Below are 16122 nucleotides of genomic sequence, written 5' to 3' on the forward strand. Positions count from 1 at the left end.
TCGCCCATAGACGGTTTGTTCATATATAGTTCGATTGCTCGAAAACAAGTCAACTCGCTGACTTTCCAACGGTTCGGGCGCCCGAAGTGTTTTGAACACAACGGGTTCAGTTGGCTGATTTTCCTATTAAGTTCATTTTCACTTCAATTAATTCCCCGAATATGTTAAGTTATTTTGGGGACATCTAATGTGCTTGTGCATGGACCAAAAGGCCTTCTAAGGTCTTTGAGGACACCGAAAAAATCTGGAGTCGGTCGACTGCCCTAATGACATTCGGTTCCCTATGGTCATTTTGAGCTTACAATTACCTATATGCATGACGTGCATAGATTATTACACACCGATATAAATTATTACAGATCCAAATATAATAAATGCATTTACAAATGAAGCATAAGCAGGTCTTCTTCTTTTGCCCTTCATTTTCTCATTGAATATGCCAAGAGTATGATCTTTAAGACTTTTAGGCTTTCATCAATCCTTTCTCATGTGTGTGCACTAAATTAATGGGAATCACATGAAAATCCTAAATCCTTTTTGAAAAGATTTTTATTTTTAATTTATGAGGGTTTATTATGATTATTCTTTATAATTTTAGCTTTGGGTGTTATGCTAGGTTAATCATCCATTACTTCTTCACAGCAGATTATTTTCAACATTTTCTTCATGCTTTTCTTCTCTAAGATGGCATGATATTTTCTTAGATCTTTTATTTGTTTTTCCAACCTTATATATCCATTTTTCAAAATATTTTCTATTTAGACACCCTAGCTAGAAGCTTATTCATTTTCAATAAAGTACATTCTAGTTCCTTGTTAGAGGGCACGTCATTATCATTAGATTTACTGCATGATTCAGCATCAGGTATATCATAATAGCACTCAAAAACATCAATGCATGCATCATAAGAGGTAATATTATAAAAAAACAATAGATGATTCATCATATAGTTTATCACATGTTTTGGCACAGGAATCATTACAGTAAAAATCACATGAGTTAATACATGCATTATCGTTAAAGCAGTCATTAGAGGCAACTGATGATTCAACATATGATATATCACAGGATTCAACATAAGAATCATCACATGCTTCATTACATGAATCAGTAAATGAGGTAGGGTAAGATTCATATACCTCATCATCTATTAATGCAACCTACTCATGATTAGCCACTACCTGATCGTCGTTTGGAGTGACAATTTCTTTTTCCTGGGTCCCTCCATATCTCTTTTCCAGCTCAACTCAGAATTCCTGTGCACTTCTACATGCCATAAACTCATGAAAAATATGATAATCTAAAGCACAATATAATAAATCCATGGCATGTGAATTTGCATGCATTAAATTAATATCATTTTCTACCGGCATACAAATTCCCTTATTAATCACCTGCCAGACCTTCCAATTCATAGATTTTATAAAAATGCTCATTCGAATTTTCCAATGGGTTTAGTTTACACCACAAAATAATGGAGGATTGGAAGGTGACTATCCCTCTCCGAAAGGGGATACACCAATTTGAGCCATTGCGATCTTGTACAAAAGTTGTTAAGCCTAGTGCAATAAGGCTTTGATACCAATTGATAGCTTTGGTGCAATCCCAAAAGGGGGGGGGGTGTGAATTGGAGATTTAAAAATTTATTTCCTAGGTTAACCAGTCTAACAACAATAATACGCAACCTAGGGTCTGTCTAAGTATATATGACATTGTAGATATGATATATTAAACAATTTTTAGTACATGCACCACAATTTCAGTATATCTCAACCAGATACAATGTCGTGTCAATAAGATATGCAGTATATTTAGCAAGAAAATTAAATCAAGCACAAAGCATAATATAATGTAGGAAATATAAAAGTGACACCGAATATGATATCGGGGTTCAACCAATCCTGCCTACGTCCCCGCCTTGGCACACCCACACAAGGATTACACTATAAGCTCACTTAACAGGTGAAGCGGCACCTAATACAACTAGGTCAATTAGCACAGGGCTGACCTCAACCTTCAGAAATTTTTCTTGCGGGGCAGAGAAGGCCCTAAGAATCCTTACGGGCTGGATTATCGCCCCCTCAGGCCACGCCTGGAATACAGCCAAATTACATTGCAACTGTGTACAATGTAATGCTTCTCCAATAAGCAGATACGTACCAATACAAATCAATCAGTGCACATCAACTATATAGGTAAATGTAAGCTCAGTGATATGTATTTTTGTGCAAGCCACACTCAACAAGATATGATCGCTAGAATGCTTAAGAGTGTTCTAATCAACCTATTTCTTTGAAACAAGTTATATCAAATCTCAATAATGAATTAGAGTTTCAAGATACTGCAACAATATTCAAATCAACTCAAAAATATTTTCTTCAATGAAATATGCTCAAAAGTTGTTTAAAAGAATAATATAACTTGTAAAAATATTTGCACAACAAAATATAGCTATAAGAATCTTGCAACGACAATGCAAAGATCCTCAAGCTACTAGGTTTTTCCCAACACAAGATTTATTAAATAAAATCTATGGGATAAACCTTGCTTAACTCCCCAAAATCAATACCAATCAACCAAGCAAAGTAATGAGAGTATGAGCAATAATACTAAGCAATAGCATAAGCAAGAACACTCACAAAGCTAAGATTAATCAAAGGAATGAAGATATGAGAGTGTTTGGAAGTATTATAGGCAAAATGAGATTTTGAGTTTGAGAGAATTTTGGCTAATGATTTTTCTTAATCTCCACTTAATCCTTACAAATGAACTCATATTTATCGACAAAGGCTAAAATATAACCATTTAGGACATCTAGTGTATTATTAGGAATGTTTTAAAATACATTAGAAAAATTAACCCTATTTAAAGCATTTTAACCTCAATAAATAATTTGCAACCTGAGAAGTTTGCAGGTGGCTGAACTTTTGTTGGCCGAATAGACTCAGCTCAGAAAGTCATTTTTAATGGTTCGGGTGCCCGAGTTCAAGCTTGTTTGGTTGAACAAAAGTCAGAAACTTCCTGTCCGCGGTTCGGGTGCCTGAAGCTATGTTCGGTTAACCGAGCTCATGTGTTCGGTCGTCTGAGGCCCAATTTGAACGTAACCATTCGGTTGGCTGAGTTGGTGGAAAAAGTGAGTTTAGGGGTTCGGTCGCCCATAGGCGGTACATTCATATATGGTTCGGAAACCAAGTCAACTCGCTGACTTCCCCACGGTTCAGGCGCCCGAAGTGTTTTGAACATAATGGGTTCAGTCGCCCGACCTCTTACAAATTTGCCTATTAAGTTCATTTTCACTTCAATTAATTCCCCTGATATGTCAAGTGATTTTGGGGATATCTAATGTTCTTGTGCGTCGACCTAAAGGCCTTCTAAGGTCTTTAAGGACACCAAAAAAATCTGGCGTCGATCGAATGCCCTAATGACATTCGGTTCCCTATGGTCAGTCTATGGTCATTTTGAGCTTACAATTACCTACATGCATGACATGTAGAGATTATTACAGACCGATATAAATTATTACAGACCCAAATATAATAAATGCATTTACAAATGAAGCATAAGCAGGTCTTCTTCTTTTACCCTTCATTTTCTCATTGAATATGCCAGGAGTATGATCTTTAAGACTTTTAGGCTTCCATCAATCCTTTCTTATCTGTGTGCACTGAATTAATGACATGTTCAAGTACTAGGCACACACATTAGTAATATGCAGTTTGTCATAATCAAAACCAGAGATCGGACCCAAAAAGTCAACAAGTAGGTCTGAAAAGAGGGAGAGGAAAGGAAAATGCAAGAAGTCTAGATCAAAGTCTACAAGCAAAGCACTAAAGTGTTTTGCCTGTCACAAGGAAGGGCACTTTAAGAGGGACTGCTCTAAAAGGAAAAAGGCTGCCAATGCCACCACCTCTAAACCAAAGGGTAAGGCAACTGTAATTTTAGATGGATATGATAGTGCAGAAGTGTTGAACATTTTTAAGAAAGATTATGGAAAAGAATGGATATTAGATTCAGGATGTTCCTTTCACATGTGTCCATTGAAAAACTTGTTTGAGTCCTTTACATGCTTAGAAGGAGGCTATGTTGTCCTAGGAAATAATAAGTCATGTAAAATACAAGGTATTGGGACAGTGAGGCTTCTAAGGCATGATGGGATTGAAAGAGTACTAAGAAATGTGAGGTACATACCTGAGCTGAAAAGATACTTGATTTTTCTTGGTAGGTTAGATAAGACAGGTTACATGTTTAAGTCTGAAGTAGGTAGCCTGAGAGTATGTAGAGGATCACTTGTAGTGATGAAAGAGGTGCTGAAGAATGGGTTGTACACCTTGGTAGGAAAGATAGTGATAGGTAAGGCTTCACCTATCAATCATAGGGTAGAAAATCAGGTTTCCTTGTAGCACATGAGGATAGGACATGTTAGCCAACAAGGCCTAAAGGAGCTGGAGAAACAGGAGCTGCTTGGGGATAGGAAACTTGAGGATTTGTCATTCTGTGAGGAGTGTGTCTTGGGTAAGTCTAATAGGGTTCGTTTTAAGAAGTCTACTCACACCACAAAACAGATTTTTGATTACATACATTCATACTTGTGGGGGCCTGCTAAGGTTAGTTCTCATGGTGGTTTTAGGTATTTTCTGTCATTAATAGATGACTTTTCTAAGAAAGTATGGGTTTAAATTCTAAAACATAAAAGTGATACTTTTGAGAAGTTTAAAGAATGGAAAACCTTAGTTGAAACTCAAGTTGGCAGAAAAGTTAAAACACTGAGAACAGACAATGGATTAAAATACTTGTCAAATGAATTTTCTGAATTTTGTGAAGCTGAGAGCATTGCTAGACATGGGACTGCTAGGGAAACTCTCCAACAAAATGGATTAACTAAAAGGATGAATATGACTATTCTTGAAAGGGTAAGATGCATGCTAGCCCCTTCAGGTCTGCCTAAGACCTTTTGGGCAGAGGCTGTGACCACTGCTGTATACCTTATTAATAGGTGTCCTTCCTCAGCTTTAAACTTTAAAACCCTTCAAGAAATTTGGTCGGGTAAGCTTGCTACTTATCAGAGTTTAAAAGTTTTTGGGTGCACAACCTATGCCCACATTAGAACTGATAAATTAGAGCCTAAGGCTATTAAATGCATTTTTGTGGGATACCCAGAAGGGGTTAAAGGCTATAAGCTCTGGGTTACAGAACCTAAAAAACAAAAATGTATTATTAGTAAGGATGTAGTTTTTAATGAAACTACCATGGGGGGGAGGGGAAACCAGAAAATTCAGATGAAGTTGCCAGGTACTTTGATACTAGTGACCTGCAGTTTGAGGTGGAGCAACCGTCCACTTCTCATAGCCATTCAGAAACAGATGCTGCAGATTCTGAGGTGCAAAACTCAGAAATAGAAACCTCTGGATTAAGTAAAACTTACCTTCTAGCACGGGATAGGGAGAGGACGGTCATAAGACCTCCTTAAAGGTATAGGGAAGCTGATATGATAGTTTTTGCTCTTTCTAGTGCTGAAACAGAAATTGAGGTGGAGCCTAAGACTTTTAGAGAGGCCATGGATAGCAAAGAGGCTGAGAAATGGACTCTTGCAATGCAAAAAGAAATGGAATCTCTAAACAAGAACAAGACATGGGTGATGGTGCCTAGACCGGAAAAGCAGAAACTCATAGGATCCAAGTGGATCTTCAAGAGGAAAGAGGGAATCCCTGGAATTGAACCACCTAGGTAAAAAGTTAGGTTAGTGGCTAAGGGATTTGCACAAAGGGAAGAGATAGATTATAATGAAATATTTTCCCCTGTTGTGAGGCATAGTTCAATTAGAATTCTATTATCTTTTGTTGCTGTAAATGACTTGCATTTGGAACAACTTGTTGTTAAAACTGCTTGCTTGTATGGTAATTTAGAGGAAACAATTTATATGCAACCTCCCAAGGGCTTTGATACAGAAATGAATAAAAATCATGTATGCTTATTAAAGAAATCTTTATATGGGCTGAAACAATCACCCAGACAATGGAATAAAAGATTTGATTCTTACATGATTTAAAATGATTTTTGTAGAAGCAATTATGATGGCCGTGTCTATTATAAATCATGTGATAAATGTTATATATATTTTCTATTATATGTTGATGACATGTTGATTGCTTGTGGAGACTTGGATATGTTAAATCAAGTTAAATGCATGCTTAAATTTGAATTTGAAATGAAAGACTTAGGACCTACTAAAAGAATACTTGATATGGAAATAACTAGAGAAAGGGATAAAAAAGTTCTTTACTTGTCTCAAAAGTCTTATATTTCAAAGGTGTTAAAAGATTTGGAATGAGTCATGTTAAAGCTACGTCTGTTCCTGTTGCACATGTTAAATTGTCTAGAAAATAGTATCCTGAAACTGAAAATGAGTCACCGTTTATGAATAGGAAACCTTATGCTAGTATGGTTGGTAGTGTAATGTATGCTATGATATGTTCTAAACTGAAAATGAGTCACCGTCTGTTCTTATGCTGTAAGTCAAGTGAGCAGATTTATGAGCAAACCTGGAAAACCACATTGGCATGCTTTGAAACAAAATTTTCAATACTTGTTTTAATATTTGGAAAAAAGGGATATGCATTGTGAAATAGGGTTAAAAGGATATGTAGATTTTGACTATGCTGGAAATCTAGATATCAGGAAGTCTTTGTCTGGTATGGTCTTTTCTTTTTTGGGTAGTGTTGTTAGTTGAAAATCACACATGCAGTCGGTGGTAGCCTTGTCTACCACGAAGGCTGAATATATAGTCATGACTGAAGCCTTTAAGGAGGCTATATGGATAAAAGGACTGTGTCTAGAGTTAGGAATGTATAGTGGAACCGTCATAGTTTATTGTGACAATCAAACATTATTCATTTGGTTAGGAATCATGTTTATCATGATTAGTCCAAGCATATAGATGTTAGGCTACTTTTTGTGAGGGATATTATTTCTAACGGTGAAATAGAAGTAAGGAAAATTCCAATAGAGGATAATCCTTTTGATATGATGACTAAGGCAGTACCAAAATCCAAGTTTGAACATTGTTCAAACTTGATTAACTTGGGAAGTTGCTAGTGTTTGTTTTGCACGAACAACTATTGGAGATGCAAGAAAGAGCAAGGATTATAAGCTTGCCAAGGTGGAGAATTGTTGGAGTGTCAAGCTTGCTGAAAAAAAAAAAAAAAAAATCTGGACCGTCAATGCAATGGAGATCTAACAACTGCAGTCTATTTTTTTAATTAAGGGCATTGCTGTAATTTTTTTAGCTTGTATTTTATGTATAAACTGCAACCAGTAGTATTGAGTTAAAGAAGGTTCAGCCAAGAGCCAAAAGAAAAAACCAGAGAGCGCACACACATCAAGGTGAGAAATTCAGGGGGTGGGGTTTTCTTGCTTTTAGCAGTGGTTCACGCCCGGGTAGGCTGAAACGGGAGTAAAGATCTTAGGTTTGGGGGGTTTCTTTTAGGAAAGTCAGGTGAGGAAGAGAGGTAGAAGCCAAGAGCTCTTCGTAGGTGCGAAAAGGGGTTTTCTTCGGGTCGTTCGTGAGCTGATTTTGGAGGAGATTGGTAAGCTCAGAGAGGTAGATCTATATATATGTATTTATTTCCACCATTATTAATAAAGCGTCTCCAAAGGTGAGTTCCTGCCGTGGATGTAGGCTAATTTTTGAGTCGAACCACGCAAATGTGTTCTTGTGATTTTTGATTTTGTATGTGTATGTTTTATTGCAAATCTTGTGGCTTGCTGGTTGTTTGGTGAAGAAATTATTTTTTGGTCAGGCTTCACACACACACACATTGAAACAAGCAGGTTTTGGTTTTGTTGTTGCTCAGATTGTTGTAAAGAAAGAAGCAGATTTATTTTATTTATGATTGCTGAAATCTGACAAAAGTATTTATATTTATTTTAAAATCTGAAAAACAAAGAATCAGTAACGAGGATTATAATACAACATCTAAAGAAAAGTTGGTGATAGCTTCAAAATTTTATTAGTGATTTGTGACATTGATGAGAATACTTGTCTAAGTGCAAAATAATAAGTATCTATAATCCTCAGAATTTCCACTTTCATGAGAAGGTTCGACGGTTCAAACGAGCCGAACCGCTGAGGCGAGAGGAGAGAGGAGAGAGACGGCGTAGAAGAGACGAGCACGACGGAGTACGCAAAGTTGCTTGAGGGAGAAGATTATGCATCCTCATCCTACTCCAAACCCTTTCATTCTCAACTACCTGATCAAAACCTTCAAATTCTCCAGAACCCGGGCACAGTCAATATCCAATCGCTTCTCGTTCATCAAAGCCCTAGAAAAGCCTCAATCGGTGGTCCAATTCCTCAAAAGCCTGGGGTTCTTGGATACGCATATTGTATCTTCAGTTCATGTGTCACCACAAATCCTCTTTGCTGATGTTGACAGAACTCTCAAACCAAAGCTTCATTTTTTTCAAGAACTTGGTCTTGTGGGAACTGATTTGGGCAAGTTCATTTCAAAAAATTCGACGCTGCTGACTGTTAGTTTGGATAGGAAGTTGATCCCCTGCGTTGAGATTCTTAAGAAAATTCTACTAAATGACGATAATAATGAAAATTTGATCCGGGTTATGCGAAGGTGCAATTGGGTAATCTCAAAAGACCCAAAATCAAGGTTGCTCTGCAACATTTCATTATTAGAGAGTTGTGGAATTGTCGGGTCCCAACTCTCCATGCTCTTGAAGCGGCAGCCTCGGCTATTCATCGTGAGGGAATCGGAGCTTAGAGACCTTCTTTCCCGGGTTGTAGCCATGGGCTTTTTAATGGATTCAAGGATGCTGGTTCATGCCATTTACTCACTTAGTTGCATAAGCGATAAGACCCTTAGAAGAAAATTTGAGTTGTTTCAGAATTCTGGATTCTCTGAGGTTGAATGCAGGGAAATGTTTAGGAAGGCACCTGGTTTGCTGAGGACATCCGATAGGAAGTTGAGTTTGGGAATTGAATTCTTCATGAACACAGTTAAGTTAAACAAAGTGGTGTTAGTTCGGAGGCCATCATGTTTGATGCACAGCATGGAGGATCGGGTGATTCCTCGGTATAGAGTTTTACATGTTCTCATGTCCCAGAGGCTGCTAAAGAAGAAACCAAGTTTTATTAATGTGTTGAATTTTCCAGAGGAGGAATTCTTGGAGAAGTTCGTACTGAGGTTTGAAGATGATGCTGAGGAATTGCTGGAAGCTTATAAGGGGGATATTTTAGATTCTTCATCAATGGAATAAGAATTTAAAATTTGAATTGTTTTTTGTTGCTTGTTCAGAGCCTTGTCTTAGTTCTCTTGAAATCTTTAGTGCTTCCCCGGATATATTGACATGCTAGTGTGCCTAAAGACCTTTTTGGAGTGTTAATCAGTGCTGTAAGCAGCCAGGTTCTGATTTAATTGCGATGTTTTGTGGGAATTTATGCAAAATATTCAGAATTATTATAGAGAAATTCATGGAATCAGAAGTGAGAGACCAGAATTTTTAATACTTGGTAGTATATGAATTTGGGAAATGTTATATGGATTTCCATGCTTTATTTTGAGAATATTGCCTGTTTCCATGGTCATTGTTTCGGGAGAGAACTGAAAGATTGGCTGTTTTATAATGATTTTAATTTTAATATATTGGGATATGGAAATAAAGAGGACAAAACCTGCATCCTATAAACTTTGTGGGCTATGTCGTTGAGTGGTGGGATGGAATGCAATACTATCCAAAGACAGCATGGTAATGCAATACTACCATGGGGGAGGAACCATCACTCACCCAATGTATTGACGGCAGTTGCCAATGTTGTTACACTTGAGGGCTTCTTAGCAGGGCCCTGCAAATAGAACATTTTATGGAATTAGTCATCATTACATTCAACTGTCTGGAGTGCCAAGTGTTTTCTTAAAATTGGACCTAGATAGTTTAGGACTGAGGCCTTCAATCCTGACCCTAATGTCCTATTATGATGCACAAGCGATCCAGCAGGCTTTCCAGCTAGTCCTCTTCAGGGTTGCAAACTGGCCCAGCCAATCTGAGCTGAGCAGCTGAGCTTGATTACAAGGATTGTTTGAGTTCCAGCTTGTCAAGTTGCTCGAACTCGGTTTGATTGAAGCTTGAGAAGTTCAAGCTCAGCTTGTCTCAATTTAATTAGTTTTAAACTGCGAATTAGTAACTCAAATGAGCCTTGATGCTATAAATTTATTATTTATCATAGATAGATACATTCATAAATATATACATATAAGTATGTGTGTGTGTGTGTGTGTGTTAGAGCTCATCAGCCAAATACTACCTTGTTCAACTTCAATCTTGATGTTCTAATTGAGCTCCCCTATTTGCTCAAGCTTGACCCGAGCTTGAGCTGAGGTTGAACCAACCCAAGCTCAAATGTTCACTTGTTACATTTTCAGTGGCAGTCCTCTTCTTAGAGATGGTTTTGGTAACAAGACAAATGTAGTCCCTCTTCGAGCTTGTTTTTAGCAGAGTGAAAGCTAATTCATTCTTTTTGTTTTTCTTTATTTAATGGAACCAAATCTACTGCATTCTATGTTTTGATGCGTAATGATATACCTAGGCTTCCTTATTTTTTATGGATACATTTTACTTGTTATGTTTGTTTTTTTTTTTTAAATATATTCATATCAAAATCACTCATGTCTAACAACATACATTAAAAACTTCATTTTTCCTTGGTACAATGCTGACAAATCAGAAGCAGTGATAATCTGTATTTCCTTGTGTGCTAAGATTGGGAAATCAGATGAATTTGGCACCTGTGTATGCATGAAGGTGTGATATCTTTGTCTAACCCAATGTAACATCATTTCCATGTGAACAAAATGCTGCCTTGGCTTGTCAGTTAATCAGATTAGTTATTTCAAATCTTTTTGTGTGGCTGCATTTTATGCCAGTATGAAAATTTAGTTAAACCGTTAAACCCAGAATCTATGCATGGTGTTGCATACTGAACTTCTTATTTTTTGCCTAGCATATTGAACTAATTTTTTGATTTATGGGTTCAGGTTCTCTGATCTAACTGGCATTATAGTGAAGCAATTAACCTTGCCTGAAGTCCTACAGATCATGGTAGATTTTCCAATATTAAGTTTCTGGTATGACACAAGTTTGGTATTATTTGGAACAAGTGTTTTTTTTATTAATCTGTATAATTTTATTTTATTATGTTTCTCTTGCCATATTGGAAGATTTCCCCCTTTTTCTATCCCCATACTGTCATTATCATTAATGTTAGTTTTTTTTTGTTTGTTGATCTCTAATTTTCTTTTATTTTTCTCGGAATCTTGATTGAGCATTTTATAGGTTGATGCTTATCTTGTGAGTGAATAGCCATAGATTCTAGACAGCCAAGCTGAGCGGCCAGGTGGTAGCTTATTATTGTTTCTTTCAGATTAAAAATTTCATTAAAGAGCAAGAAACAATTATAGAGGATGAGGTGGACCCAAACAAAAAAACAGAAAAAGTTAAAAATACAAAAAGATTTACGTCAACGCTGCATTACAGTCCTTCTGGATATCAGATAGTGAACGACCTTCAAATCTCTAAAACAGTGTGCCCAGAAGGAAGCTAAAAACATAGCTTTCTCCCACATCAAATTGGGAGGCTCCTGGTCTTTAAATACTATCATTCCTTTCAAGCCATAGCGTCCATAGGTGGTAACTTATTTGAGATAAAGAGAAAGCTAATTACTCAAGGTCGTCAACTAAAAAACTTAAGCTGTTCAGCGAGGGCCAGAAAATATTTTTTTATTATACAACCTGCTCCTTACACACTAGATCGTTGTAACCTAAAAGAGGCTGATAACATATTGAAGAACCACTTATGAGTGTCAGGAATATGTTCTATTGTGTAATGCTAATATTGCTATGGTCTATGCACATGGTTAAGGGCTGGTGCCCCAAAATGGTGTTGGCATTTTGGACATAGCAACTGCCAATATCATGACATGAGGACAGGGGTACAAATCTCTACGCTTGTTAGTTATGCGCATGTGCGTGGGCATGTGCATGAATGCGCATGGGATTTGAATTTTAAACCTGTTCCATGGGTTAGATTAAAATATACCTATTTACATATTTGATTCATGTCTTTGGGGTAGAAACATACCAAATATGCTTATCAATTTGCTATACAAACGAATTTTTTTAGGGCTGTTCCATGGGTTAGATTAAAATATACCTCTTTACATATTTGATTCATGTCTTTGGGGTAAAAACATACCAAATATGCTTATTAATTGTTGGATAACCACTTTACCTAAAAGCTGTTTTTAGGCTGTGAGACAACAATGTAGAGAGGTAGACAAGTGATAAATAACACTCATTATGAAATAAGATTATTTTAAAAAATTGACATGATCTAACAGTTTAAGCTTTTACATAAAGTCATGATCCAACATGGCATCACTGTATAAAGCCATGATTTCTAGAGCTCCAAGGTTCTAGTCTTGTTGCTCACCTCTCCATGTGCAGGGGAGTATTGAAGGCTAGGCATAAATTACTGGTTCACGACCTCAAAGCTTGGGGGAATAAGATAATTTAAAAAAATTTACAATAACTGTGAGCAGCAAGAATTTAACTCAAGACCTTATGGCGACCTTGCTCTGACGCTGTGTTCAATAACGAGCTCACCTAAAAGTTTGATTTGTTAGGTCACATGTCAACAGTGTTATCAAGCCTTTTCATAATGAATTATTTTGTCTCTTGGACAATGGTGGGTTACCGCTACATTTGTTGTAGGGAAGCTCTGGGCCTGGAGTGGGATTCAGGCAATGAAGGAAGAGTGGAAGGCTTTGTCTCTCATTCCTCTCGCAATTTTCTGGTGTGTATGGAAAGAGAGGAACATAAGAGTTTTCAAAAATTCAATCTTGGCGCTTGAGTTCAGCCAAGAGCAGTGGTTTACTGCAGTAATAGTTGGCATAGTGAACTTGTAGCAAATAAGTTTAATGTAATTTTTATTTTTATTTTTGTGACATCCTACAGGGTGGTTGATTTCTTGTACTTTGGTTTGGCATCCCTTGATGCCCTTCTAATGTATACTTTTTTTACTGATAAAAAAAAAAAAGAAGGAAAAAATAATTTTGTCTTTTGACTTGCTCAACCTGATTCTCTATGAGTATTGGAATGGCCATCAACATGGAATTTAAATCCTTTTGTGACCGGGTCCTATATCCAAAAAATAGTTCAGCTCTGCGCATATCTAGAGGGAGAAAGTCTGGGGAGAGGGGGGGGGGGGGGTGCTTAAGTTCCTCACTTATGTCTTAGAGAAATTAAATCATCTTGTCTCTTGTTTTTGTGGCCAATGTTTCCTTTAGAATTGATTAAATGCGCAGATAAAGATAGATTAAAACTTAAGAAGAAAATATTGTATAATGTCATCTGCCTGAATTTTGTAGTTGATCAAGATATGATATTTCATCAACCTATATCAATTGCCACAGGAAATTGACAAATGATCATTTCCACGGAACCTCCCTGGATTCAACTGAGGAAGGAGAGACCAATAGCCTTCTCATTATGATTGACTGAAGAATAATGGATGAAAAGGTAATCCAAATTTGACAATTGATTCTGTTTTTAATTGTATTTTGATGATGTTCTTGACACAAAGTTGAACAGGCAGTTTCAACTTGTTTTGAATAAGGGGACTTAGATGCTGTTGGATTGCACTTACATGGCCCTATCAAAAGGCGATGAAAGCACCTGTTCCAGCATTTCTGTAGCCACTCTTTGTTTTGTTTTGTGTTTTTTTTAAATTTTTTTAAAAATTGTAATTCACCTGTTTTCTTAGTTGAGTCCTATATACAATTAGGGAACATGCTATTCTTTTTGGATAAAATATTTAGTGTTGTTTCTTTTTAGGTCTTTCCAGTACTTGTCAACCAGTGAAGAGGGGCATCTGTTTCTAGTCAATCATGTGCATTGATCACAGGCATTTAGGTGCAAAACATGCTAATATTTTGTTCATCATACTCAGGATCATGTATTGGGATTCAATCTTAAGGTTGGCAGCTCCTTGTGGAATATTGGTAAGTATTTGAGCTTCCATTAGTCTCATTCAGAGGAATTGGGCCTTTGAGTTCCTGAATGCTATCTTTGTTTCGGCTTCTTTCATAATCCCTCAATTACATAACGCATGTAGAAGTCTTCTAAATTATACATGCTGAAGTTTTCTGAATAATAACACATTCAGAGGTCTTCTGAATAATAATACATTCAGAACTCTTCAGAGTAATAATACATTCAGAAGTCTTCTGAATAATAATACATTCAGCAGTTCTCCTTTTTGTACATTCCTGATCCTTTAAGCCCTGTTTGGAATTTAGAAAACATTAAGGAAAGAAAAGGAGAAAACAAAGGAATTTCCTTCTTTCATATTTGGCTATCAAGGAAAGTGAGCAGGAAAAAAAAAAAAAATTGATTTATTTTTTTCTTAATTTTTAACATATTAGAACAATTTAGAAAAATTTGTGGACAATTGTTCATCACCTGATAGGTGATGGCCTAAAAAAAAAAAGACAGAATTAAACAGTTTGAATCACTTTAATTTTCTCCAGCAAAGATGCTAACTCCCTATTAGCAAGATATTGATTTAGTTCAACTTCTTTGATTTGTACCTTATTAAAAACATTTCTGCCAAGGATTTCTTTGATCACAATGTTGGGGGGCTAGTTCTTAGTTACGGGTTTAAAATTTGAAGACATTTTTCTTCACGATTCTAACACTGGGGGTGCTCTGGTTTTACCCAGCTGATTGAGGGATTGAAATGTCTCTGCTAGAATACCAGGTATCAGGTTAACTCTGTTCTGTATCTGTGCCACGAGGGAAACGGTAGCTTGATCGATAGTTCCTAACTCCTTTGGAAATATGACCAGACCATAAATAGCAAGGGCCATCATATGTAAATGTACCTCTTCCCTTTCCTCTTTCCATAAGCTTTTCAAATATTTCGAGGTCATTTTTCTGCTTTTTGTCCCATCCTTAGAGGTTGTTTTCTAAATCTTGACCTCAGTAGCCTCGTATAGCTCCTTCACGAAGGATGCCCTAGAATTAGACACATATGTCTTGTAGGTGTTTGCAAATTTACCAGATGTAGTAGTGAGGTATATTTTTCAATAGTTGGGGCCATGTCAACCCTGTCTATGGTAAAACAACAATATGGGGGGTTCCAGAATTCCACCAGTGATTTTATTGTGTGGATGTTTACTGACACATGCAGTAGGAAACTGATATGCTCGTACAATTGGGAAAACTCTCAGGTGACGTGTGGGTGACCATCCTTTCCAAATTGCTTTCAACTCATCTTGGGAATTTGATCGAGTGTTTATGCTGACTTGTGCTGGTAGTTCAATCATAGATCTCTCGCTCAAGCTATTACCCCATTTATTCTGTTGGCTCTCGGTGTATAATTGTACCACGAATTCCTTTTCCTGGTAGACCAACATGTTCTCCATGAATCAATTATATCTTTTCCGGAATCTTGGTAAAGTAATATGTATGCCTACGTGGATGCAACATGTTAGTCATAACATCATACATTTTAAAGCAATATGCACAAAGATAAAGACACATGGAGAAGGATGAGACTTCTGTCCCAATCCAAGGTAGATCCATCTATTTTACAAGATTTTTCAAGGCTTTATCCTAAGGAGGGAATCCTGCGTATGTGTGGTTAAGCTCAAATCCATATTAACAATAGGTTCCCAGCACGACCCTTATTTTCACTCGGAGGGTTTGGACAAAACTCAAATTGAGCAGAGTGGTTCGTGGGTCCCCACAAGTTCTGCCACATGGGGACAAACGGTATTACACTCTTTTATAATCCTAATAGGTGAAGCTTGGGTAGAAGGCTCGTGAAAATTGTGTGAATTCATAAGGTTGGCCTATTCCCACTATCCCCACATGTAATATTCAGATATAATCACAAAATTGAAATACAAGCCATCATGCAAACAATATACTATACTATTCACAACATATACAAAGAAGCATTCAAATATTCATAAGTATATAATATTGGCAACATGAGAGGAAGTAATTAAAGGCCTATTAAATTTGAATTTGGGATAATTCCTAATTAATTACT

At 36.7% G+C, this 16122-nt stretch overlaps 1 protein-coding gene across 1 annotated transcript; it reads left to right on the top strand.

The window, feature by feature from the left end:
• The first annotated feature begins 8205 nt into the window (after positions 1-8205).
• LOC131145811 (uncharacterized) lies at positions 8206-9267 on the top strand. The gene has a single exon (XM_058094995.1). The coding sequence runs from the start codon at positions 8206-8208 to the stop codon at positions 9265-9267; it is 1062 nt and encodes a 353-aa protein (XP_057950978.1).
• Positions 9268-16122: the final 6855 nt, after the last annotated feature.

The sequence above is a fragment of the Malania oleifera genome, chromosome 13 (genome assembly GCF_029873635.1).
Source record: "Malania oleifera isolate guangnan ecotype guangnan chromosome 13, ASM2987363v1, whole genome shotgun sequence".
Lineage (NCBI taxonomy): Eukaryota > Viridiplantae > Streptophyta > Magnoliopsida > Santalales > Ximeniaceae > Malania > Malania oleifera.